Source organism: Muscardinus avellanarius (genome assembly GCF_963383645.1).
Source record: "Muscardinus avellanarius genome assembly, chromosome: 11".
Classification (NCBI taxonomy): domain Eukaryota; kingdom Metazoa; phylum Chordata; class Mammalia; order Rodentia; family Gliridae; genus Muscardinus; species Muscardinus avellanarius.
In genome coordinates, this window is record NC_137797.1 from 63,329,931 (window position 1) to 63,357,749 (window position 27,819).

The 27,819-nt window shown below is 49.9% G+C and overlaps 2 protein-coding genes across 6 annotated transcripts; one reads left to right on the forward strand and one right to left on the reverse strand.

The window, feature by feature from the left end:
* Positions 1-475: 475 nt before the first annotated feature.
* ARHGAP9 (Rho GTPase activating protein 9) lies at positions 476-14,729 on the forward strand (the record flags this gene model as incomplete). 3 transcript variants are annotated; one of them, XM_080705926.1, is made up of 17 exons in its annotated part: positions 476-791; positions 5,017-5,226; positions 6,171-6,445; positions 6,630-6,743; positions 6,942-7,046; positions 7,475-7,536; positions 7,658-7,751; positions 7,968-8,063; positions 8,211-8,309; positions 8,542-8,683; positions 8,781-8,888; positions 9,226-9,324; positions 9,462-9,539; positions 9,672-9,725; positions 9,958-10,092; positions 11,929-12,034; positions 14,558-14,729. In XM_080705926.1, 17 exons carry the CDS (start codon positions 476-478, stop codon positions 14,727-14,729), a joined length of 2,265 nt encoding a protein of 754 aa, XP_080562052.1. The 3 variants fall into 3 exon arrangements, with proteins under 3 accessions (XP_080562052.1, XP_080562053.1, XP_080562054.1); XM_080705927.1 differs by having other exon boundaries at positions 5,017-5,222; positions 6,221-6,445; XM_080705928.1 differs by lacking the exon at positions 6,942-7,046 and having other exon boundaries at positions 5,017-5,222; positions 6,221-6,445.
* A 383-nt stretch (positions 14,730-15,112) lies between these two features.
* Positions 15,113-24,909, reverse strand: GLI1 (GLI family zinc finger 1; the record flags this gene model as incomplete). Of its 3 annotated transcripts, none has more annotated exons than XM_080706259.1 (11): positions 15,113-16,863; positions 17,690-17,954; positions 19,087-19,314; positions 20,501-20,665; positions 21,256-21,405; positions 21,883-22,020; positions 22,111-22,200; positions 22,533-22,677; positions 24,038-24,233; positions 24,489-24,581; positions 24,810-24,909. In XM_080706259.1, the coding sequence occupies 11 exons, from the start codon at positions 24,907-24,909 to the stop codon at positions 15,113-15,115; spliced, it is 3,321 nt and encodes a 1,106-aa protein (XP_080562385.1). The 3 variants fall into 3 exon arrangements, with proteins under 3 accessions (XP_080562385.1, XP_080562384.1, XP_080562386.1); XM_080706258.1 differs by having other exon boundaries at positions 17,690-17,957; XM_080706260.1 differs by lacking the exon at positions 24,489-24,581 and having other exon boundaries at positions 17,690-17,957; positions 24,038-24,208; positions 24,806-24,909.
* Between the last annotated feature and the right edge of the window lie 2,910 nt (positions 24,910-27,819).

Consider the following 27,819-nt stretch of genomic DNA (forward strand, 5'->3'; position numbering starts at 1 on the left):
CTGTCTTGGACTTGATTCTTCCTCATCGTTCCTTCCTGTGCCCAGCTCAAGATTCCCACCAGCTCCCAGGACCGACTCTTCTGCCCTGGATCTTTGGATGGGCCCCTCAAGGTACTTGGAGGAAAATTACCAAGCTAGGCTATCTCTGATTTCCTGCTCGCTGGCCATACAGCCCTGCTGACCACATCCTCTCTCACCTTGTACACTTCATCAGACACATCACCCAGACGTTCTCAGCCCCCAAAACCTGCACTGACCCGCATCCAGGCCCTCCACTCCACTTCACCCTGTCTTCTTACCCCAGGACTCCTGTTCTCAACACACACACACACACACACACACACACACACACACACACACACACACATGCTCGTGCTGCTGTTAGAACCATGTCCTTCTGCCTGGAGAAGGCCAGTCCGTTTTCCTTCTCTATCCCCAACTCTTCTTTTTCCCACAGGTAACGGTGCTGCTCACAATGCTGCCTGGCCGGTGGTGGCCAAGTACCCGGGGGAGTCTAGGGCTGGGGCGCCGAAGCCCCTCTTGGGGATCTCAGCTCTGTGCCCTCTACGCCTTTACTTATACTGGAGCAGATGGGCAGCAGGTGTCTCTGGCTGAAGGTGACAGGTTCCTCCTACTTAGAAAGACCAATTCAGACTGGTGGTTGGCAAGGCGCCTGGGAGCACCCTCCTCCTCTCGACCCGTCTTCGTCCCAGCTGCCTACATGACAGAGGAGTCCATCCCTTCCCAGAGCTCAACTATCATTACCCCCAGCCAATCCCTCTGGATTCCTGGTGAGTGAGCCCTGAGCCCTGCCCATTACCTTCCTGACTCCCTGGGTTTGGGGATTTTTTTTTTCTTTTTTTGCACTGGGAATTGAACCCAGGGCTGCTCAACCACTGAACTACATCCCCAGTCCTATTTATATATTTATTGGTAGTACTGGGACGCAGGCCCAGGGTGCTCTACTTCTGAGCTACATCTCCAGTTCCAATTTATTTATTTATTGGTGGTACTGGGGAATTGAACCCAGCATTGCTCTATCTTTGAGTTACATCCCTAGCCTCCCCCATTTTTAATTTTGAAACGAGGTCTCACTAAGCTGTTGTTTGTGGCATGCACTACCATGCTCAGCCCCCTCTTATTTTTTATTTTGAGTCTGAGGCTGAGGCTAGCCTTGGACTTGTGATCCTCCTGCATCAGCCTCCTTAGTGAATGGAATTGCAGATGTGTGCTCCCACACCTTTGACCTAAGCTTCTGTGGGATCCCTTTTCTTATCTCCCTCTAGTCAGCCTATCACTCATCGCCCTGTGATGGCATCCCCACCCGATTGCCTTCCTTCCTAGTCCCAAGGCTAGGTCTCTTGTCACTTAAGTTTATTTGTGGTACTAAGGATTGAACGCAGAGGCATTCCACCTCTTCGGAGGCCTCCAGCCTTTTTTTTTTAATTTTTGTTTTGAAACAGGGTCTTAGTTAGGCGTGGTGGTGGACGCTTGTAATCCCAGCTTTTGGGAGGCTGAGACAGGAGGACTATGGTTCAAAGACAACCTCAGCTACTTAGTGAGGCCCTGTTTCAAAATAAAGAATAAAAAATAGCCGTGGGAGTGTAGCTTGAATGTAGAATGCTGCCCCTGGGTTTCATCCCCACTACTGAAGAAAAAAAAAAAAATAGGGTCTTGCTAGATTGCTAAAGTGGTATGTGCCACCATGCCTGGCTTATATAATTTTCTTCTTTCTTTTTTGGTACTGGGGGATTGAAACTAGGGGTGTTCTCCCTCTGAGCTACACTCCAAACTTTACTTACTTACTTACTTACTTATGTTGCAGTACTGGGGATGAAACCCAGGGGCAGCATTCTATATCCGAGCTACACCTCCACCCTATTTCTTTTTTCTTTTCTTTTTTTTTTTTTTGGTGGTACCAGGGGTGGAACCCAGAGGCTTTCTACCTCCAGGCTATACTCCTTGACCTTTTTTTTCTTTATATATATTTTATTTGGAAACAGGGTCTCATTAAATTGCTGAGAGCCTCACTAAGTAGCTGAGGCTGGCTTAGAACCTGTGCAGTCCTCCTGTCTCAGACTCCCAAGCGCGGGGATTACAAGCGTGTGCCACCACGCCCAGCTTATTTATTTATTTATTTATTTATTTATTTATTTACTTGTACTGGAAATTGAACACAGGGGCATTCTGCATCCAACTTACACCCCCCAGTCAATTTTTTTAAAATTCAAAACTGGGTCTTGAAACTGGGCGTGGTGGCACACAGTTGTAATCCCAGCGCTTGGGAGGCTGAGACAGGAGGATTACACAGGTTCGAAGCCAGCCTCAGCTACTCAGTGAGGCTCTCAGCAACTTAGGTGAGACCCTGTTTACAAATAAAGTATAAAATAGGTCTGGGAGTATAGCCCAGAGATAATTAAAAAAAAAAAAAGCCCCTGGGTTCCACCCACAGTACCACACACACAAAAAAAATAAAAAAACTGGGCCTTGCTAGGTTGATAGTCTCACTACTTGCTGAGATTGTCCTTGAACCTATAATCCTCTTGTCTCAGTTCCCATGTACTGAGATTACAGGTGTGTGTCACCACACCTGGATTTTTTTTTAATTAATTTTTTCTTTTTTTGTGGTACTGGTGGTGAGGAATCCAGTGAAGTACACTTCCAGCCCGGTTTTCAGCCTGGTTTTTCTTTCTTATTTAGAAACAAGGTCTTGTTTTCTTTCTTTTTTCTTTTGCAGTACTGGGAATAGAACCCAGTGGCATTCTACTTCCGAGTGACACTCTCAGCCCTATTTTTTAGTCTTTATTTTGAAACAGGGTCTCACTGAGTTGCAAAGGGCCTCACTAAGTAGCTGCGGCTGTCCACGAACTGCAATCCTCCTGTCTCAGCCTCCCAAGTGCTGGAATTACAGGTGTGCCCCACTACAGCTGGCACACTTTTCTTTTTCTTTCTTCCTTCCTTCCTTCCTTCCTTCCTTCCTTCCTTCTTTCTTTCGTGGGTCTGGGGATGGAACCCAGGGGCATTTGACCTCCAAGCTACACCCCCTGCCCTATTTTTTATTCTTTATTTTGAAACAGGGTCTGAGTTGCAGAGGGCCTCACTAAGTAGCTGAGGCTGTCTGCGAACCGCGAACCTCCTGTCTCAGCCTCCCAAATGCTGGGATTACAAGCATGCGCCACCATGCCCAGCTTACACTTTTCATTTTCTTTACTTTTTTTTTTTTTGTGGTACTTGGTATGGAACCAAGAAACATTCTACCTCCCAGCAACACTCCCAGCCCTATTTTTTATTCCTTATTTTGAAACAGGGTCTCATTGAGTTGCAAAGGGCCTCACTAAGTAGCTGAGACTGGCCTCAAACCATGATCCTCTTGTCTCAGCCTCCCAAATGCTGGGATTACAAGCATATGCTACCATGCCCAGTTTATTTTTATTTATTTATTTTTGTGTGTGGTTCTGGGGGTGGAACCCAGAGGCTTTCTACCTCTGGGCTATACTCCCAGACCTTTTTAATATTTTATTTGAAACAGGGTCTCACTAAGTTGCTGAAAGCCTCACTAAGTAGCTGAGGCTGGCTTTGAACCCGTGTGATCCTCCTGTCTCAGCCTCCCAAGTGCAGGGATTACAAGTGTGCACCACCACACACAGCTATTTTTAATTTTTTAATTTTTTAAATTTGTATTTTTTTGCAGATCTGGGAATGGAACCCAGAGGCATTTTTTTTTTTTTTTTTTTTTTTTTTTTTTTTTTTTTGGTGGTACTGGGGTTCTTCTACCTCTGGGCTACACTCCCAGACCTATTTTTTATATTTTTATTTGGAAACAGGGTCTCTTAAGCCAGCGCAGCTGGCTTCGAACCTGCACGATCCTCTGTCTCCGCCTCCCAAGCGTGGGGATTACAAGCATACCCCACCAAGTCCGGCTTATTCTTTATTGTGAAACAAGGTCTCACTGAGTTGCGAAGGGTCTAAGTAGCTAAAGCTGTCTGCTAACCATGATCCTCCGGTCTCAGACTCCCAGATGCAGGGATTACAAGTGTGCGCCACCATGCCTGGCTTTATTATTTTTCATTTTTGAAACAGGATTTCAGCTGGGTATGGTGGTGCATGCTTGTAATCCCAATACTTGGGAGGGTGAGACAAGCAGAATACAAGTTTTCCACCAGCCTCAGCTACTTAGTGAGGACCTCCAGAACTTATTGAGACCCTGTTTCAAAATAAAGAATAAAAGCCGGGCGTGGTGGTGCACACTTGTAATCCCCATGCTTGGGAGTCTGAGACAGGAGAATCGCACAAGTTCGAAGCCACCTCAGCAACTTAGTGAGACCCTGTTTCCAAATAAAATATAAAATGGGTCTGGGAGTATAGCCCAGAGGTAGAAAGCCTCTGGGTTCCACCTCCAGTACCACCAAAAACAAAAACAAAATAAAGAATAAAAAATCGGCTGGCGATATAGTTCGGAGGTAGACTGCCTGTGTATCACAGAAAGAAAGAAAGAAAGAAAGAAAGAAAGAAAGAAAGAAAGAAAGAAAGAAAGAGGAAAAAAGAAAGAAAGAAAGAGGAAGAAAGAAAGAGAGAGAGAGAGAAAGAAAGAAAGAAAGAAAGAAAGAAAGAAAGAAAGAAAGAAAGAAAGAAAGAAGAAAGAGAAACAGGGCTTCACTAAATTACTGTTGACTAGCCTTGAACCTGAGATCCTGTGGTCCCAACCTCCCAAGTACTGGGATTATAGGCAGTGTGCTACCATGCCCTGCCTCAGCTTTGTGTGTGTGTGTGTTACTGGGGATGGAACCCAGAGTCATTCTACCTCTGAGCTAACCCCCCAGCCCTATTTTGTTTTTTCTTTATTTTGAAACAAGGCCTCACTAAGTAGCCGAGGCTATCTGCAAACAGCGATTCTCCTGTCTCAGCCTCTGGAATGCTGGGATTACAGGCGTGTGCCACCAGTTCTTTCCACAGACTCCCTCTGTTCTCCTGGAAGACCCAGCCAAGGTCACACTCCCCCTATTTCTCTGCTTCCAGGGCCAAAGTTGTTTCATGGCTCCCTGGAAAAGCTGCACCTGTCTCAGGCACACCAGACTACATCTGAGCAGCCTCCTCCTCTTCCCCCCAAAATGTGCAGAAGTATCAGTGTTGCCAATTTGAGGCCCAGCCTCCTGAAGCCTCCCCAGGAAGGACACAGTGGAAGAGCCCTCTCCGGGGAAGACTTGCTGACAGAGGCCAAAAGGGTGAGTCCGCCCTTCTTTTGAGTGTCCCGGGTCAACAGACTCCACAGCTAGGCCCTGTTCTGGGCATAATCACAAAAGGGACAGACAGCCCTCCAGGGACTTCCCCAGGGGTGACAAACATAAGCAAAACAGCTGAGACAGGAGGATCAAGTGAGGCCCTTTGCAACCCTGTGAGACTCTTTCAAAATTAAAGAATAAAAACTAGGGCTGGGGATGTAGCTAAGAGATAGAATGACCCTGGGCTCCATACCGAGTTACACACACACACACACACACACACACACACACACACACACACACGCAAAAGGATGACCCTAACTAATCCTCCTACTGATGAGGCTGGGAAGGCAAGCTCATGAAGTGGACAGTGGCCTGAGAAGCCGCTGCACACAGGAGGAAGCGGTGGCCAGAGGCAAACTAAGAGGTTGAGGGGGGACAGCAAGTGGCAGAGGCCCTGAAGGGACAAGGAACCCGGCACGATAAAAGGGCTGAAAGGCCAGCAGGCTGTGCTTTTCTTTGTGTGTCTTTGCCAGCTGGGACACCAGCAAGTCCCTTCTTAGGTCCTGCCTCAGCCTTACCCCTGCTTTCTTGCTAGTGGATGGAAAATGGCCTCTCCTCCCTCACTGCTCCCCTAGCAGGGTCTCCCTCTCCTCTCCTTTCACGCAGCAGGATGTGAGGGTGGGGCACTCCCCTCACCCCTCCCCAACAACAAGCCTGTTCCCCTTTCCTGCGGCCTGAGGCGGGGGCGCGGTGGGGGAGGAGGGAAGTTGGCAACCGGAAGTGAAGAGAAAAGCAAAGAAGACTGAGGGAGGGAATCAAAAAAAAAAAAAAAAAAAAAAAAAGCAGCCGGGGGACTGGGGTTTCTACCCCGTACCTGGGTCACCGGGGCCTGGAGCTCGTGGTAAGAAAATGGTGGGGAAATGAGGAGGAGGAGGTATTGAGGGGCAGAGACGATTGGAGAGGGGCACAAGACAATAACAACCTCCTTTTCCTGGCAGGCAGGACCCCAGCTCCTCATGTCAGAGTCCCCTGTGTACTGTAACCTGGTAGACCTTCGCGGCGGTCCCCGGTCCCCGCCCCCCGACCCTGCATGCCCCCCGCTGCAGAGGCTGGACTCCTGGGAGCAGCATCTGGACCCCAGCTCTGGACGCTGCTACTACATAAATTCACGGACTGGCTGCAAGTCCTGGAAGCCCCCACGCCGCAGTCGCACCCGAGATACGGTGAGATCTCCCCTCCGGCTTTTCTCATTGTCCCCCCAATCTCTTTTTTTCCCACTCAACTCCAAGGTAGTGTGTTTTCTCTCTGGGACTCTCATATTAGAAGAATCAACAAATTGTGAGAAGTGTTGAGAGCAGGTTGAGGTGACATTTAGATATTGCTTTATCTCCCCCTTCTCTGAAACAGAACCCCGGCTCCATGGAGGGGACACAGGCCCTCAACAGGGACAACGGTGTCCTACAACCTCAGACAAAGGGCTCAGAGTCTCACACAGAGACCCTGGAACTGCTCGACCCACAGGTGAGGCCCCTCCTACCTCTGAAAACATGCAGAAAAAGCTAACATTTTTCAACTTTGACTTTCCTTTTTGCAAGATTCTCCTCCATTATCCCACCACAGTCCCTGCCTCTCACTTACATCCAGACCCCTCTTCCTCCTACAGCCGGGGGCCACCAAACTTAAGGCTCCTCCACTTGTTTCTTCCACTCCCTCTCCCAGGGTTCACCCTGCATCAGCCAACACACCTCGAAGCTTGTCCCCTCAGACCAGCCTCCAACTTTGAGGCACCACCAAACTCTGCCGCAGCTTCTGGACGACCCCCACGTGAGTCTCTCTGGTCCTCTGACTCCAAGACCCTCCCTGCCCCACTCCCTACTCCTTTTGGTCAAAAACTTCTTCCTCTGCAGGGCATGGTGGCATACCCTGCAATCCCAGCTCCTAGAGAGCCTGAGACAGGAAGGTGGGAAGTTTGAAGCCAGCCCAGTCAACTTAGCCAGACCCAGTCTCAAGTTAAACGACAAAACGGGCTGGGGATGTAGCTCAGTGGTAGATACGAGCCCCGAAGTTCAATCTCCAGTAAGGAGTTTGTGTGGGCTCTTCCTCTTTCTGAGTATCCTCTCTTATCCAGGGTGCCCCTCGCACCCTCCACTCCGTCTTAAGGGACCTACCTCCTGGCAGACCCAGACCCCTTAGGGAAAGCGAAGGGTGAGCAGCACGGGGTGGCTGACAGATACCACACGCTCCCTTCCCAGGAGGTGGAAATCTCGGGCCTGCTCAACGTGACCAAGATTGCCCAAGGGGGTCGCAAGCTCAGGTGAGGAGAACCCGGAATTCGCCCAGAGCTCCTGGGTATGGCAGAGTGTAAGGAGCGCACTCGCTGAAGACTGACTCTAGAATGACCTTTCCCTACCGCCACTGCCCCCTCCTCCCCACAGGAAGAACTGGGGCTCGTCTTGGGTGGTGTTGGCAGGCAACAGCTTGATGTTCTACCGAGAGCCGCCTCCGCCACCAGCGTCCTCCTCAGGCTGGGTGAGATGAGGGATGGGGGTGCCGGAGGGTTGGGGGGCGCTGCTTCTTCTGGCCTCTGGCCGCTGAGGGAGGAGGAGAGGGCGATTCAGAGGAAGGTAAAGGAATGAGGAAGCCTCTCACCTCTTGGAAACCCACTGGGTGAGAGGGGAAACCGTGAGAAAAAAACAAAAAACAAAAAAAAAAAAAACACACCTCAGTTTCTCCCCTAATTGCCAGGGGCCAGCGGGTAGCCGGCCCGAAAGTAGCGTGGACCTGCGCGGGGCGGCCCTGGCGCACGGCCGCCACCTGTCCAGCCGCCGCAACGTCCTGCACGTGAGTGTCCCCGTCCCCAAGCTGGTCCCCCAAGCTCCACCCGACTGGAGAGCACGCCCCTAACCTCTCGACGGGGTCTCCGGCTGAGCCTCTCAACTTTTTAGGCTCCTCCCGGCTGACCCAAAGCTTTACCCTCCCGCCCCCCAGATCCGCACTGTCCCTGGCCACGAGTTCCTGCTGCAGTCGGACCAGGAGGCCGAGCTCCGAGCCTGGCACCGCGCGCTGCGGGCGGTCATCGAGCGGTTGGTTAGATGGGTGGGAGACCCGGGAGAGGCTCGAGCCCAGGGCGCAGCATAGGAACTGAGGCGTGCGGGAGGCTGTGGGCTCTGCAGTCCTGTCCTGTTCTGTCCTGGCCAGGGGAGGGATGGACGTGAGGCCCCGACAGCGGGTTAGGCTCTCCCTGCGTCGAGCTAGGGGTGCAGGGCTCTCTCCTCTCTCTTCCAATCTTCTGCACTGCCCACCTGCTGCCTGCGTCTAGGACCGGGAGAATCCGCTGGAGCTGCGCCTCTCGGGCTCCGGACCTGCGGAGTTGGCGGAGCTGAGCGCCGGGGAGGACGAAGAGGAGGAGTCGGAACCCGTGGCCAAGCCTTTTCTGCGGCTCGCGGGCCGCCGGAGCTCCAGTATGGCTCGGGCTGGGGAGGGGGGTGGCCTGGAGCGCGGAGAGGCTCCTGGAGCTGGCTCAGCTCTCGCGTTCTCACTCCTCCTGTTCCCTCCCAGGTCGGTGGCTAGACGGCAATGAGCAGAACCGTGTGCGGAACAAGCTAAAGCGGCTTATTGCCAAGAGACCGCCTTTGCAAAGCCTCCAGGAGCGCGGTCTGATCCGAGGTGCGGGAGGGCGGCTGGGCCTGCCCCTCCGTGCCTACTTTAGTGGTTTTGTGAGCATTTTTGTCCTCCTGATCTGGGCATCAGTCCATTCCATGGATGAGAACATCCCGGGAGACTTGGAGTGGAGCTTCCCAGAGCTAGATCACAGTCTTCTGAGACTGTGATCACAGTCTTCTGAGACCTCTTTGCTGTTTGCACTATTATACTATTTACTCCTGATTATTGGGCAGCAGGGTTGCAGCAGTGGCATGGCCAGCCCCACTTGGGGTGGAGGGGAGACCTGTGCCGAGAAGACCTTATCTGGCGCTGATATCCCACTCGCTCTGTGCCTCTCCAGACCAGGTGTTCGGCTGCCAGTTGGAATCCCTGTGCCAGCGCGAAGGGGACACGGTGCCCAACTTCGTGCGTCTTTGTATTGCTGCTGTGGACAAGAGAGGTCATTTTCCCAGAATCTCCCCTTTAAGCTGGCCAAGGCCTAGAATTTCTGACTCCCCATCCTTGTTTCTTGCTCGGATCCCTAGCAGCCCTCATATCACTTTTGAGTCCTTTTCGGCTCCCTGTCTTATCTCTCAGGTCTAGGTGTGGATGGCATTTACCGAGTGAGTGGAAACTTGGCAGTGGTCCAGAAACTTCGCTTTCTGGTGGACAGAGGTGAGGAGGCTGGTGGGCAAATGGCATTAACTTCATGCCTCAAAACGAGGGTGGTTTGAGTGAGGGAGCTGGAACAGTGTTTCTGCCTGGAGCTGCACATCCTAGCGCCTCAGCTCTTCTCATACATTGCAGAGCGAGCAGTCACCTCTGACGGGAGGTATATGTTTCCACAACAGCCAGGACAAGGTACTTACAGAGAAGGCCCCTCAGATCCCTTAAAATTTTCCTATACCCTTCTTGCTCTCCACGGGTTTCCCCCATGTCCCGCTCCTGGGAAACGTGTCCCCATCCCCTCTTTTGGTTTCCTGCCCCACCATAGACCCCTGTGGAATTCCTGTGGTCTGCTTTGACGGGATTTCTCAAAAATTCCTGGGTCTCTCTGGCCTTCCTGAGCCCACTGACCTCCCTTTCTCTCTAGAGGGCCGATTAGATTTGGACAGTGCTGAATGGGATGATATTCACGTGGTCACCGGAGCCCTGAAGCTCTTTCTCCGGGAGCTACCCCAGCCTCTGGTGCCCCCACTACTGCTGCCCCATTTTCGTGCTGCTCTTGGTAAGGGTTGGGGGCTTTGGGCAACACCCTTGATATAGGGGGAATAGGAAATAGAGATTATGTGTGTGTGTGTGTGTTTGTGGCATTTGGGATCGAACCCAGGGGCATTCTAACTCTGAGCTATACCCCCAGGCCTATTTTATTTTTATTTTGAAACAGGGTCTCACAAGGTTGATGAGAGTCTCACTACTTGCTGAGGCTGTCTTTGAACCTGCAATTCTCCTATCTCAGCCTCCCAACTACTGAAATTTCAAGCATGCTCCACCATTCCTGGCTTGTGTGTGTGTGTGTGTGTGTGTGTGTGTGTGTGTGTGTGTGTGTTTCTTTTTTCTCATTACAGGGGATGGAACCCAGGGGCATTCTACCTCTGAGCTACACCCCCAACCCTATTTTTGTGTGTGTGTGGAGGGGGGGAGGTCTGGGGATGGAACCCAGGAATATTCGACCTCCGAGCTATACTCCCTGCTCTATTTTTTTATTCTTTATTTTGAAACCAGTTCTCACTGAGTTGCAGAGGGCCTCACTAAGTAGCCGAGGCTGTCTGCGAACTGCGATCCTCCAGTCTCAGCCTTCCGAATGCTCTCCAACCCTATTTTTTATTCTTTATTTGGAAACAGGGTTTCACTAAGTTGTAGAGGGCATCACTAAATAGCTGAGGCTGGCCACGAGCTTGTGATCTTCCTGTCTCAGCCTCCCAAGTCCTGAGATTACAAGTGTGTACCACTATATCCAGCTATTTGTGTATGTTTAAAGTTTGCTTTTTTAGCTGGGCGTGGTGGCGCATGCTTGTAATCCCCGCGCTTGGGAGGCAGAGACAGGAGGATCGCATAGGTTCGAAGCCAGCCGTGCGCGCTGGCTTAGGAGACCCTGTTTCCAAATAAAAATGTAAAAATAGGTCTGGGAGTGTAGCCCGGAGGTAGAAGGGCTTCCAGGAACCCCAGTACCACACACACACACACACACACACAAAAAAAAAAAAAAAAAAAAAAAAAAAAAGTTTGCTTTTGTTTGATTGGTTTTGGTGGTGCTAGGGATTAAACCTAGAGCCTCACAGTCTAAGCAAGCACTCTACTGCTGTGCTATATTCCCCAGCCCAAGAAACTTTGATGAATGTTTAGAGGGCTGAGTTGAAAAGAACTCTGAAGCTGCAAATGAGCTACCTGGAAAAAAGCAAGCTGTAGCTGGGTGTGGTAACACACGCTTGTATCCCAGTATTTAGGGAGGCTGAGACAGGAGGATTGTGAAAGTTCGAAGCCAGCTTACTTAGTGAGGCTCTCAGTAACTTAGTGAGACCCTGTTTCCAAATAAAATACAAAATAGACCCATGAATATAACCCAGAAGGCCCCTGGTTCCATCCCCAGTACCATAAAATAAAAAAACTTTGAGCAGAGTGGTGGTACACCCCTATAATCCCAGTATTTAGGAGGCTGAGACAATGAGATTACAGGTTTGAGCATAACCTCAGCAACTTAGCAAGATTTTCAGCAACATAGTGAGACTCTGTGTAGCTCAGAGGTAGAACATCCCTGGGTTCAATCCCCAGTACCACACACACACACCCAAAGAAGGAGATGAAGAAGAAGGAGGAGGAGGAGGACTAGAAAACTTAGGTCTGGAGGTATAATGCAGTGGCAAAATGCATATGTAGCATGTACAAGGCCCTGAGCTCAAGCCCCAACACAACAGAAAAAATGAAAAAAGAAAAAGAAAGGGAAAAGGAGGGAGGGAAGAAAGGACAATGTCTTCCATTAGCGAGGGAACGAATAATGAATTTACCCACCCTATCCGAGCACCTCTCCTAACCTTACTCCCATGCCCTTCCCATCACTTTATAGCACTTTCTGAACCAGAGCAGCGCCTCTCTCAAATACAAGAACTATTAGGCTCAATGCCAAAGCCCAACCACGACACTCTGCGATACCTCCTGGAGCATTTATGCAGGTTGGAAAGACTGAACATCTTTGTTCCTGTGGGGAGGGTGGAGTGTGACATATCTTTTGTTCAGGTGGGGTGGAGGTAGGGAAGCACCTAAGTTTAGTGAGCACAGATTTATGGAAGCCTTTGGATAGCCGGGTGTGATGGCTCACGCCTATAATCCCAATATTTGGGAAGCTGCGACAGGAAAATCAGAGGTTTAAGGACAGCCTCAAAATTATGGAGACCCTGTTTTATTTATTTTAATTTTTATTTTATTTGTGGTACCGGGGGTGGAACCCAGGGGCTTTTCTAACTCCAGACTATACTCCCAGACCTATTTTATACTTTATTTTGAAACAGGGTCTCACTAAGTTGCTGAGAGCCTCACTAAATAGCTGAAAATAAGGAATAAAAAATAGGGCTGGCAGTGTAGCTCTGAGGTAGAATGTCCCTGGGTACCGAAAAAAAAAAAAAAAAAAAAAGCTGGGCATGGTGGTGCACCCTTGTAATCCCAGCATTCAGGAGACTGAGACTAGAGGATCACAGTTTGGGGACAGCCTCAGCTACTTAGTGAGGCCCTCCACAACTTAGTGAGACCCTGTTTTAAAATAAAGAATAAAAGCCGGGCATGGTGGTGCACGCTTGTAATCCCCGCGCTTGGGAGGCTGAGACAGGAGGATCGCACAGGTTCGAGGCCAGCCTCAGCTACTTAGTGAGGCTCTCAGCAACTTAGTGAGACCCTGTTTCCAAATAAAGTATAAAAAAGGTCTGGGAGTATAGCTTGGAGGTAGAAAGCCTCTGGGTTCCACCCCTAGTACCACCAAAATAAAAAAAGAAAGAAAGAAAGAAAGAGAAGAAAAGAAAAGAAAATATAGGGTTGGGGGGTGTAGCTCGGAGGTAGAATGGGTTCCATCCTCAGACCCGCAAAAAAAAAAGGAAAAGAAAGGAGCCAGGCATAGTAGCACACACTTATAATCTTAAGTCTTAGTAGTAGGAAGGCTGAGACAGGAGGATCACACATTTGAGGATAGCCTCAACAAGCAGTGAGACTCTCATCAACTTAGTGAGATCCTATTTTCAAGTAAGAAAAAAAATACGGCTGGGGATATAGCTCAAAGGTAGAATGTCTCTGAGTTCATTTCCCAGTACCACAAAGAAGGGGGAGGGCAGTAGGTATAGCTCAGAACTCTGAGTTCAGTCTTCAGTACCAAATGCACACACAGGTAGAAAATAATTTTTTTTGTGTGTGGTACTGGAGTTGGAACCCAGGGGCCTTCTGCCTCTGGGCTACACTCCCAGACCTATTTTATATCTTATTTTATTTTATTTTGCAGTACTGGGGATAGAACCCAGGGGCATTCTACCTCTCAGCTACACTCCCAGCCCTGTTTTTTTTTTTTTTTTTTATTCTTAATTTTGAAACAGGGTCTCACTGAGTTGTAAAGGGCCTCGCTAAGTACCTGAGGCTGTCCTCTAATTGCGATCTTCCTGTCTCAGCCTCCCAAATGCTGGGATTACAAGTGTGTGCTACCATGCCTGGCCTGTTTTATATTTTATTTGGAAACAGGGTTTCACTAAGTTGCTGAGAGCCTCACTAAGTAGTTGAGACTGGCTTCGAACCCTGTCTTAGCCTCCCAAGTACTGGGATTACAAGGGTGCACCACCATGCCGGCTAAAATAATATCTATTTATTTATTTATTTATTTATTTAGTGCTGGGAGTTGAACCCCTGGGCATTCTACCTCTAAGTTATACCTCTTCCCTATGTTTATTTATTTATTTATTCATATTTTTTTGCCACTAGGGATTGAACCTAGGGGCATTCTACCTCCAAGATACACCTCCCAAAAGCTGGGCGTGGTGACGTGTGCTTGGGAGGCTGAGACAGTTGGATCACACAGGTTTAAAGCCAGCCTCAGCTACTTAGGCTCTCGGCAACTTAGTGAGACCCTGTTTCAAGTAAAATATAAAATAGGTCTGGGAGTATAGCCTGGAGGTAGAAAGTCCCCTGGGTTCCACGCCCAGTACCACACACACACACAAAATACACTCCCAGACCTATTTTTTTTTCAGTATTGGGAATTGAACCCAGGAATATTCTAACCTCCAATCTGTACCCCCCAGCCCTTTTTATTTTTTGTTTTGAAACAGGGTTTTTCTAGGTTGCTGAGAGTCTCGCTAAATTTCTGAGACTGGTCTCGAACCTGCAATTTTCCTTTCTCAGCCTCCCAAGTACTGGGATTACAAGCCTGTGCCACCATACCCGGTAGGATGGCCATTTGAATTAAAACCTCCAAATTGGTCATCAAAAGACTCTAGGGGCCATCCCTGAAGCAGGGGATCAGATAGTTACATTGCCAGGTTGTATTTTCAGGGTCTCTCCACTGCTCTTTCTCTCCTCTCCTGAGGCTCTCTGTTCTTGGTTCCTTCAGCCACCACATGGAGGGATCCGTGAGCAAGCCCTTCCATGCGCAAACATTTTAGGGTTAGATTGATTGAGATGGAGAGCTGTTGCCTTATTTCCCCTTCCATTGGCTTTGTCCCCAGGGTGATAGCACACTCAGATGAGAACCGCATGACTCCCTATAACCTGGGAATTGTGTTTGGACCAACCATCTTTCGGCCAGAGCAGGAGACATCGGACCCTGCAGCCCATGTGCTCTACCCTGGGGAGCTGGTCCAGCTGATGCTCACCGACTTCGCCAGCCTCTTCCCCTGACCGGCAAGAAAGAAGAACCAGTTTTCAGTGCTCTGTGAGCTAGCCTCTTGGGGGGGTGGGTAGTAGGATGTTCTGCTTCAAAGACATCCTGTAAATTTTGTTTCAAATCCCATTCCATCTTTCTGAATCTGACCTGAAGGGTTGGGGTTGGGTAAAAGAGCTCTCTGAAAAGTGAACCCTCACCTCTGCTGGCCCCCTCCCCCAAATAACACATAAAGCAGTTCTTTCTGATGCTGTTCCTTTATTGTCAGGAATCAGTGTCATTATCAAAATCCTCCCCCAAACATACAGACTAAATACAGCCTCCAGCCCGAGCCTTCCATCCCTAGGGAGGGACTGGAGCCTTAAAAAATGCAGATCTGATGGATGGGATTCCCCACCCTTTAGGCACTAGAGTTGAGAAATTGCGTCTCCCCAGGCAGGGATCCCAGTAAGACACTCATGTTACCCACAGCCATGTTCGGAGGCCCAGAGGGAGGTGGGGAGTGTCCAGAGCTGCCACCTTGATCCTGGGAAGGGGGAGGACTCAGTCCCTGGGCCTCATCCAGAATAGCCACAAAGTCCAGCTGAGTGTTGTCAAGGTCAAGAGAGTCCAGGGGATTACACACCTGCCCTTCAGGTGGAGGGTACAAGGCAGGGCCTCCTCCCAGCCTGCCCACCTCAGGATGGCCACAGCTGGGGTTGCTGCCCCCTGCCTTGAGGGGTCCGTAGCATGTGGGCAAGGGAGGCAGAAGCCGGGGTGGTGCTGCAGCCCTATGGGAAGCCCTGTTTGCCCCTACTGCAAAGTTTTCATGGCACGGCGGAGGAGTAGGGTAGGAGCCCGACTTGTGACTGGGCAGGTTGGGTGCAGAGCCAGGTCCATATGTGGCCATTGGTGCTTTGGCAGGGTTGGGACTAACCTGGGCACCCCCCAGAAACTTGGAACTCTGGTAGGAAGGTTCCTGGGCTGGGGCCTCTGCCCTGCCCCCACCCTCCCACATCAGCTCCTGCTGAGACTGAACATAATTACAGACCAGCTGAGCCTTGAGCTGTCCTGTGGACGGAGCAGGGGGCTCAAACTCCAGGCCAGGCCTGAGTTCTGAAGGAAGATAATCAGGGGGTGGCTGGGGATAGGGACCTGACTGGGGATACTGGGGAGGAGGAGGCTGGGGGTAGTGAGAGAATGGAGGCTGTGGGCATGGGGGCCCCTCCCTGGGGTGGGCGTTGAGGCAGGTTGCTAGTCCCGTGGAGTCAGTCCCCACTGGGCACCCTTGTTCTGGCTTGACCTGCACTTGTCCGTAATGTTCAAGTCGAGGACACTGGCTATAGGCTCCACCTGGAGCCTTGGGGCTTGGGTACAGCCCAGAATGGGAAGGGAACTCGCTCCATGTTTCTGGGGTAGGGTCAGGATACGGTACCTGCTGGGGACAGGGGCTGGGGCCGGGGCCGAAGTTGCTGGGTGGACCAGGCCCGAGAGGCAGGGAACCTGGACCCCTAGCTCCATAGGGCTCAGCTGCTGCTCCCTCAGGTCCCCCATATCCCAGAGTTTCCGCAGATGAGAAGTCCATGTAAGGGTTCAGCCCACTGCCCATCATGGAAGTTCCAGCCTCTGGCTCCTCCCGTAGCCCTCTGATATCCATGGCGACATTTTCAGTGATGCTGGGGGGCTGTGGTGAATAGACAGAGCTTGGGAGGTGGGGATCGAAGTTCCGTCCTCCCCCTGCCATGGTAGGGGCCGTGTGGACACAGCCCAGGCTCTTGAAACGCTGGACTCTGGCTGGAGCGGGGCGGTCAGCAGCCCGGGCTGGGTCACTGGCCCTGCGGGTGACCCCCGCATTGGGGTTGTATCCTGGATACTCGACTCGGCTCCTCCAGGGAGGTGCTGGAAGGCCTCCCATGCGATCCAGGCTGGGTGCTGCTGTGGGTGGTGTACCAGCCCCCCTGGCCGAAGTGTATCTTGCCCGGAGCAGGTAGTGCTGGGCTGGAGTGAGGCCAGGAAGGGAGGATGCCCCATTCTCTGGAGGGGAACCAGGAGGGAAAGGGGAAGCCAGGGAGGAGCGGCGGCTGACGGTGTAGGCAGAGCTGATGCTGCTGGAGCTGCTGCTGCGGCGGTCAAGAGAGACTGAGGGGCCCAGACGACGGGACACAGGGGTGCCTGCAAGCAAAGGCAGGATGGTCAGAGAGACCTAGGACTCCTAGGCTCCTTAACCCTAACCACTCCATTCTGTCTTCTACTTCCGGCCTTCGAGGTCACCAGGGATTCACTGTGGACAGTCACACAGGTTGTGCACTGCACAGTCCTTGGGAACAGCATTCTCATCACAGACGCTGCACATCTGAATGCCTGAGACTTTGAAGGATGGAGGTATAAGTGTCTTTTTTGTGTGGTACTGGGGATGGAACCTATAGGCATTCAACCTCTGAGCTATACCCTAGCCCTATTTTTTTAATGCTTTATTTTGAAACAAGGTCTAACTAATTGCGGAGGGCCTCACTAAGTAGCTGAGGCTGTCTGAGAACAGCGATTCTCTTCTCTCAGCCTCCCAAGTACTGGGATTACAAGCGTGCGTCACCACACCTGGCTGGAAAAATGTCTTAAGGAAGGGAAACTTTCTTTCTTTCTTTCTCTCTTTCTTTCTTTCTTTCTTTCTTTCTTTTTCTTTCTTTCTTTTTTTTTTTTTTTGTGGTACTGGGGATGGAACCCAGGGGCCTTCTACCTCCGGGCTACACTCCCAGACCTGTTTTATATTTTATTTGGAAACAGGGTCTCTTAAGCCAGCTAAGGCTGGCTTTGAACCTGTGCGATCCTCCTGTCTCAGCCTTACAAGCGCGGGGATTACAAGCGTGTGCCATCACGCCCAGCTGGGAGACCTTATTTCTAATCGTACAAAGGTGTATATGGCAGCCCTAAAGAGTGATCTCCTGACCTCAGGGCAGGTCCAGTTCTCAGCCCAGCAAAACCTCCCACACTTAGATCTCACCGGTGTGGGTCAAGCTGGGTAGTTTGAGACCCCGGGGCCCTCCTGGTCGGAGCTGATGCAGCTGGTCCAGCCTGAGGTTCTCAAGGCGGCGGAGAGTGGATAGTCCAGTGCCAGCAATGCAAGGCCCCTCGTCCAAGCTGGACAGGTCCTCAGTGCTGCCCCCTGCGTTGCCAGTCATCTCCACGCCGCTGTCTGTGTTGGCCGCGCTGCCTGCTGGGGAGTGGTCACTGCTGCAGGAAGACTGTGCGCCAGGGCTTGGTTGCGGCTTCTGTGGGAACACGAGGGCTGAAGGGGCACCCTTCCCTTCCCCACAGCTTCACTGTGGTGAGTGGGTGAAGTCTGTGTCCCAGGGAGCCCTGGGGTCTAGGGAAGATGCTCGGGTATACAGTGGCCTGAGCGAGTGAGTAAGAGGTGGGGCAAGCTAGAGGAGAGCCATTTCAGAAGGCCAGACCCAGAGTGGTGGTACATGCCTATAATCCCAGTACTTGGGAGACTGATACAGGAGGACTGCAGGTTCAAAGACAGCCTCAGCAACCTAGTGAGACCTTGTTTCAGGAAAAAAAATACAAAGGGCTAAAGGTATAGATTGGAGGTAGAATGCCTCTGGCTTCAATCCAAGCCCCCCCCACCACCACCACCAAAAAAGGAAAGAACAAAGATGGGCCTAGGCCAGAGCACAGACTGTGGAGTGCAAAGTCTTGTTCCTAGTTCTGTGACTTGGGCAATTTCTCTGGGCCTGAGTTTCCTCATCTACATATGGGGAGAGCAAGTTCCTTTCTCATGAAGTTGTTGTGAGGATTACATCAAATTATGCACGTAAATGCCTGAAACAAAGTACTAAGTGCTACATAAAGATGAGGGCTGTTTGTTTGTTTTGTAGCTGAAGCTGTCCGCGAACTGCGATCCTCCTGTCTCAGCCTCCCAAATGCTGGGATTACAAGCGTGCACCACCACGCCCGGCTTATTTATTTATTTTTATTTTTATTTTTTTTTTTTTTTGGTGGGGTACTCAGGATTGAAACCAGGGACATTCTACCTCCAAGCTACACCCCCAGTTTTTTTTTCAATTTTTTGTTTTGAAACAGGTCTTGCTAGGTTGCCAAGAGTCTTACTACTTGCTGAGTCTGTCTTTGAACCTGCAATCCTCCTGTCTCAGCCTCCAAAGTTCTGGGGTTACAGGCATGGACCAGTATATCTGACAGAATTTTTCTAATTCATCAAATAATTAACAACTCTAAAATGCATAGATTCTGAGTATTCTAAGTAGCAGCAGCAGGATGGCAGACAGGCAGAATGGCCACAGAAGAGTATGGGTATGGGAGGAAATGGTTCAGAAGGGACTTGACGAGACAGGTAGAACAGGCTGGGGCATGGAGGCAGGGTTGCCTGTGGCTCACCATAGCACCCTCCGGCACAGTCAGTCTGCTCTCTTCCCTGATAGGGCCTTCCCGCTCCCTCTTGGGCTCCACTGTGGAAAGGGACGGTGCCCGGGGAAAGGGGCCGTCCCCTCGATGTCGCTTAGTCACGTGGGCGTCGGGACCGTGTACCGTCTTGACGTGTTTTCGGAGTGAGCTGGGGTCTGTGTAGCGCTTGGTGCAGCCAGGGAGCTTACACACATACGGCTTCTGTTAAGTGGGGGGTGAAACAGGTCAAGGGATTAAAGTAGAAGAATACAGAAGTGGGGGCAGTGCTGGAGACTAGGGGGCCTGGAGGGAACACCCAGCACCCAAGGAAGTAAGAAGGGTGGGGGCCCTTGGGTGGGACTAAAATATGAAAGGCTTAGGGAGGATTAAGAAAACCGAGACAAAAGCCGGGGGTGGTGGTGCACCCTGGTGATCCCAGGATTTGGGAGGCTGAGACAGGAGGATCCAGGTTCAAGGCCAGCCTCATCTACTTAGTGAGACCTTGTTTCAAAATAAAGAATAAAAAATAGGGCTGAAGGTGTAGCTTGGAGGTAGAATGCCCCTGGGTTCCATCCCCAGTACTGCCAAAATACATAAATAAATAAATAAAATAAAATAAAATAAAAAAGAAAGAAAACTGAGACGAGCATGGTGGCACAGGCCTGTAATCCCAGTACTTGGGAGTGAGTCTGAGACAGAAGGATCACAGGTTCCAAGTTAGTCTCAGCTACTTAGTGAGGCCTTTAGCAACTTAGCAAGATCCTGTTTCCAAATAAGAAATTAAAAGGGCTGGGGCTATAACTTGGAGGTAGAATGCCACTAGGTTTATTCCTAGCACTCCAAAAAGAAAAGAAAAAGCCAGGCATGGTGACACACTCTTGTAATCCCAGCATTCAGGAGGCTGAGACAGGAGGATTGCGGTTTGTGGACAGCCTCAGCTACTTAGTGAGGCCCTCTGCAACTCAGTGAGATCTTGTTTCAAAATAAAGAACAAAAACTAGGTGTGTAGCTCGGAGATAGAATGAATGCTTCTGGGTTCCATCCCCAGTACCAAAAAAAAAAAAAAAAAAAAAAAAAGGAAAGAAAGAAAGAAAGAAAGAAAACTATGGTACGTAGGCCTAGGAAAGATGAACTGAACCCACAGCTAAGAGGTCTCATAATTCGGGGGTTGGAGAGCTCAGGGGTCCTTTCTAGATCAGGGCAGTTAGAGGTAGGTCTCTTGGCTGTTTAGAGGCGAGAGGAGAGGTAAGTGGAAATTCTGGCTTCTGACAGGCCTTCTCTGGGTGGGTTACATGGGCAAGGGGGCTTTCCCCTGTGAGGTAGGTGCTGAGCTAAGGGATTTCTTATGGGGAATCTCCCGGGTAGGTGGCTTCTCAAGGGGGGAGGGGCTCTCAGTTTGGGCATTCACCTCGTTGGAGTGGGTTCGATTCTGGTGCTTGGCACGGTCACTGGCATTGCTGAAGGCTTTACTGCAGCCCTCGTGCTCACACATGTATGGCTTCTCTCCCGTGTGCGACCGAAGGTGCGTCTTCAGGTTTTCGAGGCGTGAGTAAGACTTCCGACACCCTTCAAACTGGAGGACATATGGGGGTCAAATGACAACTCTCAGACAGAAGAATATGGAGATTAAGGGAGCCCTAAATCTCCAAAGGGACATGCACCAGAGACCACAACTCAAAATGTGAAAGCTTTGGGGGTCAGGAGAATTTCCACAATTAGAGGACAAGCGTAGGCCAGAGCCGGAGGAAAAGAAGCAGGGGGCGTGGTGGTAAGGAGTGGACTTCTGCTGCTTGGGCCCGAGCAGGCCTCCCTGTGCGGGATCTTACACTGTCCTAGAATGGGGTTATGTGGGGAACAGACTTATGCAAGTGTATTATCCTTGATGCAAGGCTTACTCCCGGCACAGTGCTAGGCACAGCACTGAGTGCCCACAATACTTGAAGGGAACCACAAACATGTTTTATTTTCAAATCAAAGGGGGAAAAATGAACTTTTAGGTCCATTTGTTTTATCAATATGTTCATCTTTATACCAACACAGTCACAAATAAATATTTTTATTTTTAAAGAGGAAGGGAACTATGAAGGCATTTGTCTGCCTTGAACCCTACCTTCATGGGGAGCCCGGTTAGGGAGGGACTTGGCTTGGGAATGGGTGCCTCACCGTGCACTTGTGTGGCTTCTCGCCCGTGTGTCTGCGCATGTGCACCACCAGCATGTACTGGGCTTTGAAGGGCCTCAGCTCCCTGGAGCAGCCCCCCCAGTGGCACACGAACTCCTTCCGCTCCCCGTGGATGTGTTCGCTGTTGATGTGCTGAGAGAGAAGATGCAGAGGCTCTCCAAGGTCCTCTCATATCCTGGAAACTCAGAACAGGACTTCCACCCCCTTATTCCTCCTATTTCATGGGAGATATTACCCCACATCTCAGGTCTTCTAGTTTTCTAAAGCAAAGCTACAGGGGTGTGTGTGTTACTGGAGATTGAACCTAGGGGCATTCTACCTCCAGCCCTTTTTATTTTGAAACAGTGTCGCACCAGGTTGTTGAGAGTCTTGCTAAGTTGCTGAGGTTGGTCTCGAACCAGTGATACTTCTGTCTTAGCATCCCAAGTACTGGAATTACAGGCATGAGCCACCCAGCAAGCTATACCTTTTGAACTTTTGCCTACCCAGCTGAGCATTCAACCACTGACCTCAATATCCTTGACTCTTGCCCTCAGCCATACCCCCTGATGTCCCATTTAGAGTTTCCTATAGACTCCAGCCAGTATTCCTGTTACCCCCGGAGCTCACGTGCACCAGCTGCTCCTGGGAGTCAAATTCTTGGCTGCAGCCATCCCAGCGGCAGTCAGTCTCATACACAGACTCAGGCTCAGGCTTCTCCTCTCTCTCGAGGTCCTCCCGTCCATCCAGCATCCCCAACAGAGGATCCTAGAACAGGAGAGGGAATCTTAGGGTCACTTGGGTGACGGCTTTAGTTTTGCTCAAGTCCCGGAAGGAAAGCCCCCTGCCTCCCCTTACCTGTGTGCCTGTGGAGTTGGGGCTGGACATATCACCTTCCAAGGGCTCATCCGGACACTTGCCAACCAGCATGTCCAGCTCCGACTTTAGCTTCTCCAGGAAAGAGGTAAAGGCCATTAGGATACAAGTAGGAAAAAGAAAGAGGGAGCCCAGCTAGGTCTTCCTGCCCCAGGTGGCCACCCAAAAAGCAGAAAGTCCTAGAGTGGAAGGGACTTCCTCTTCAGACAGCACTGGTGGATGGGCTGATGAAAAGATGAGATCTCATCTGGTAGAGTCTGAGTCAGCCCCAAGGGGTGAACCCCCAGCACCCATCCTTCTACTTTTCTAGTGCTGAAAATTTTTATATCCTCTGTCTTTCCTTCACCTTTCCCCTGTAAAGTCTGCCTGCCACCCACCTTGTGCAGCAATATGTGAGTTCTCACCTGGCAAGTTGGGAGGGGTCCCCGGGACTGAGGATGTGACATCATCCCACCACGAGTAGAGTCATGAGGACCACAGGGCTGGACCCCAAAGGAAGGTGAGGGCCCCTTTTGATGATTTATCTGGGGTGGGAATCCCAGAGATGGGCTGCAAAGGAGAAGAGGTGGCTGAAGACAAAGTGTCAGGAGTCCTTGGACTATTTAGAGGGCTTATTTATTTATTTATTTATTTATTGCAGTGCTAGGGATTGAACCCAGAGACATTCTACCTCTGAGCTACATACCCAGCCTGATTTTTTTTTTCTTTTTTCTTTTTTTGGTGGGACTGGGGATTGAGCCCTTTTCCGGGCTACACTCTTAGATCTATTTTATATTTTTATTTGGAAACAGGGTCTTAAGCCAGAGAGGCTGGCTTCAAGCCTGCGCGATCCTCCTGTCTCCATCTCCCAAGCGCAGGGATTACAAGTGCGTGCCACCACGCCCGGCTTTTATTCTTTATTTTGAAATAGGGTTTTACGAGGTTGATGAGAGTCTCACTAATTGCTAAGGCTGTCCTCGAATCTGCAATCCTCCTGTCTCAGCCTCCCAAGTACTGGGATTACAAGCGTGTGCCACCATGCCCGGCTATTCTTTATTTTATTATTATTATTATTTTTTTTTATTATTTGGTGGTACTGGGGTTCCTGGAAGCCCGTCTATCTCCGGGCTACACTCCAAGACCTATTTTATTTTTGGAAACAGGGTTTCCTAAACCAGCGCGGCTGGCTTCGAACCTGCGCGATCCTCCTGTCTCTGCCTCCCAAACGCGGGGATTACAAGCGTGCGCCACCACGCCCGGCCTTTATTTTTTGAAACAGGTTCTCACTAAGTGTCAAAGGGCATCCCTAAGTAGCAGAGGCTGGCCGCAAACCTGCAATCCTCCTGTCTCAGCCTCCCAAGTACTAGGATTACAAGTACGTGCAACCGCACTCAGCTAGTGTTTCTGAGAAGCTTGGTGAGGCATCCCCAGGGAAGTTATGAGGAGGATTTCAAAACCTCTGAAGTAGCGATAAAGATTCAAATTGGTTTGGGAGTTTGGAAGGCTTAAGGCTTCTGTGTGTGTGTGTGTGTGTGTGTGTGTGTGTGTGTGTGTGTGTGTGTGTTACCGGGGATTGAATTCTAAGGCATTCTACCTCTGAGCTACACCCCCAGCACTATTTTAAAATTCATTATCATTATTATTATTATTATTATTATTATTATTAATTATTATTTTGCAGTACGGGGGATTGACCCCAAGGGCATTCTATCTCCAAGCTACACCCCCCTCAGCACTATTTTTTATTCTTTTATTTTGAAACAAGGTCTCATGAAGTTTCAGAGGCCTCACTAAGTAGCTGAGGCTATCCACAAACCTGTGATCCTCCTGTCTCAGCCTCCCAAGTATTGGGATTACAAGTGTGCACCATCATGCCTTAATGTGTTCCAGAAGGAGTCTTAGGGGCCTCTTGGGCTGGGGCTATCTGTACCTCATGGTGCCAATGGAGAGATGGCCATAAGAGCCTCCTGGAGATGTGCAACGGGAGTTGATGAAGGCCACCAGGGAGCTGGGTGAAGTTCGGATAACTGTCTGCAGGTCCAGGCTGGCGTCCGACAGAGGTGAGATAGAGAGTGCCCGCTTCTTAGTCAATTTGACCGTACTCCGGGGAGTAGGAAAGAGTGGCCCTGGGGCAGGAGTCAGAGGAGATAGATATGGAAAAGAGATATGGTCCTGACTTTCAGCAAAAAAAAAAAAAAAAAAATGATACTGGACTCTGCTTTGCCCTACGGATCCCATCTGTAACCAACGACTCGATTGTTCTCAGACTCCTCACATCTCTGAGCATTTCCTCCTCCAAGTTAAATCCCTGCCCTCCCGCTCTCTCCTTTGGAATGAGTCCCAGAGGGGCAGTGAGGGAAGAGGTGTTGCCTGAGCCTCACCCTCGGTGCAGCTGTTGGTCTCTCTGGCTGGTCCGTAGCTGGGGGGGCCTGACATGAGGTTGCTTTGGTGGCAGAAAGGCAGACTAGACAGTCCTAGAAAAGAATGCGAGCTGGAGCGGAGGATGGGAATCAAAGACACCGGTCTCACCTTGAAACCTCAGGTGAGACCTGATCCCAGACTCCAAGCCTAAAAAGGACACGGAGTCAAAAATCTTTCTCTAGACAGGAAATTGGCATGGGGCCGGGGATGCTGAGAGGATCCTGGAGCTGGGTGAGATAACTACCAAGTCCTAAAGGACAGAGATTGGTAAATACACTGACCTTCTGTCCCCATGCTGGAGGCCCCTTGACCAGGGAGTGGCCGAAGACAGCAGGGCTCAACATAGCTACTGACTGGCGGTGGGGTCATCGAGTTGAACATGGTGTTTCAGAGGAGGGTGTGGGGATACTGCAGAAGAAGATAGATCTGCAAGTTATAAAGATGGAGAGAGAAACAGGTCAGATGACAATCTCAGGCACTGAGACCCGGCCTCATGCCCCCAGCACATCTAAAACACTGGTCATGGAAATCAAGTTGAAAAGAGTTATCACTCAGCCACAAAAGAAGTAAAGAGAAATATACCAAGCCAGGCGTGGTGTTGCATACTTGTAATCCTAGTTCTTGAGAAGCTGAGACAGGAAGATCTAGGTTTAAGGCCAACTTCAGTGACTTAGTGAGACCTTCAGCAATTTTTTTCTATTTCTTTCTTTCTTTTCTTTTTTTTCTTTTTTGGTGGTACTGGGGATGGAACCCTTCTACCTCTGGGCTACACTCCCAGACGTATTTTATATTTGGAAACAAGGTCTCTTAAGCCAGCAAGGCTGGCTTCGAACTTGCGCGATCCTCCTGTCTCCGCCTCCCAAGCCTGGGGATTACAAGCGTGGGCCACCACGCCCGGCTAGACCCTCAGCAATTTAGCGAGACCCTGTTTCTTTTCTTTTCTTCTCTCCCCCCCCCCTTTTTGGTGATACTGGGGATGGAACCCAGTTACTTTCTACCTCAGAGATACACCCCCAGCCCTATTTTATGCATGTATGTATGTATGTATGTATGTATTTGCTTATTTGTTTTTGTGGAACTGAGAATTGAACTCAGGGACATTCTACCTCTGAGCTACATCCCTAGCCAGATTTTATTTTTATTTTGAAACAAGGTCTCACTAGTGTGATGAGAGTTTCACTACTTGCTGAGGCTGTCCTTAAACCTGCCATTCTCCTGTCTTAGCCTCCCAAGTACTGGGATTATTATTTATTTATTTTGAGGGGCATTCAACCTCCAAGATATACCCCCTACCCTATTTTTTATTCTTTATTTTGAAACCGGGTCTCACTAAGTTGCAGAGGGCCTCACTAAGTAGCTGAGGCTGTCCACGAACTGCGATCCTTCGGTCTCAACCTCCCGAATGCTGGGATTACAAGCGTGCGCCACCACACCCAGCCAAGTACTGGGACTATAAGATGTTCTAGCATGCCCATCCAAGACCCTCTTTCAAGATAAAAAATTAGCTGGGTATGGTGGTGTTCGTTTATAACCCCAGTACTTGAGAGGCTGAGACAGGAGGATTGCAGGTTCGAGATTAGCCTCAGCAAATTAGTGAGATTCAAAAACCTAATGAGACTCTGTTTCAAAATAAAAAATAAAAATGGAGCCAGAAGTGGTGGCCCACACTTGTAATTGTAGTACTTGGGAGGCTCAGACAGGAGGATAACAGGTTTTCAGCCAACCCCAGCTACTTAGTGAAACCCTCCACAACTTAGTGAAGACCCTATTTCCAAATAAATTATAAAATAGGTCTGGGAGTGTAGTCCGAAGGTAGAAAAGCCCCTGGGTTCCACATCCAGTACCACCAAAAAATAAAAAATAAAAATAAATAAAATAAAGAATAAAAGGTAGGGCTAGAGATGTGGCACAGAAGTAGAATGCCAAGCCAGGCGTGGTGGTGCATGCTTGTAATCCCAGAGTTTGGGAGGCTGAGACAGAAGGACTGCACAGGTTCGAAGCCAGCCTCAGCTACTTAAGCCCTTTGCAACTCAGTGAGACCCTGTTTCAAAATAAAGAATAAAAAAAATAGGGCTGGGGGTGTCGCTCAGAGGTAGAATGCCCCTGGGTTTCAACCCAGTACTGCAATAAAAAAAAAAATGCTGGGCATGGTGGCACACCCTTGTAATCCCTGGGCTTGGGAGGCGGAGACAGCAGGATCCCTCAGGTTTGAAGCCAGCCTTGCTGGTTTAGGAGACCCTGTTTCCAAATAAAAATTATAAAATAGGTCTGGAAGCCCGGCGTGGTGGTTCATGCTTGTAATTTCAGCATTCGGGAGGCTGAGACCTGGAGGATCACGGTTCGCGGACAGCCTCAGCTACTTAGTGAGGCCCTCTGCAACACAGTGAGACCCGGTTTCAAAATAAAGGATAAAAAGATAGGGCAGGGGGTGTAGCTCAGAGGTCAAATGCCCCTGGGTTCCATTCCAAGACTCGCAAAATAAAATAAAATAAAAATAAATTAAATAAATAAAATAGGTCTGGGAGTGTAGCCCAGAGGTAGAAGGGTTTCCAGGAACCCCAGTACCACCAAAGAAGAAGAAGAAGAAGAAGAAGAAGAAGAAGAAGAAGAAGAAGAAGAAGAAGAAGAAGAAATAATAGAATGCCCCCAGGTTCAATCCCAGATCTGCAAAAAATAAAAAATAAAAATGGGGCTAAGAAGTTAAGTGGCCCTGAGTTCAATCCCCAGCACCAAAAAAGTAATCATTAAAATAAACAAATCAAAATAAAAAGAGCTGAGAGTATAGCTCACATGGAGACCCCCCCTCTTCCTGGGGTCAATTGCCAGAGCCAAAAAATAAAAATAGAAAAAGGTGGTCTGAGGGTGCAGCTGGGAGGTAGAATGCCCCTGGGTTCAATCCCCACTACCCATGCCTCCCCCCAAAAGAGAAGTATCTCAAAGAAAAAGAAGCTGTCTTGTAGTCTTGGGATCTTTTTGGGAACTGGGTAGGGGTACTCTACCTCCAAGATACATGCCTAGCCCTATTATTTATTTATTTATTTGGTGGTACTGGGGTTCCTAGAAGCCCTTCTACCTCCGGGCTACACTCCCAGACCTATTTTATATTATTTTTATTTGGAAACAGGGTCTCCTAAGTCATGGCGCGCGGCTGGCATCTCCTAACCTACGCAATCCTCCTGTCTCCGCCTCCCAAGTGCGGGGATTACAAGCGTGCGCCACCACGCCCGGCTATTCTTTATTTTAAAACAGGGTCTCACTAAGTTGCAGAGGGCCTCACTAAGTAGCTGAGGC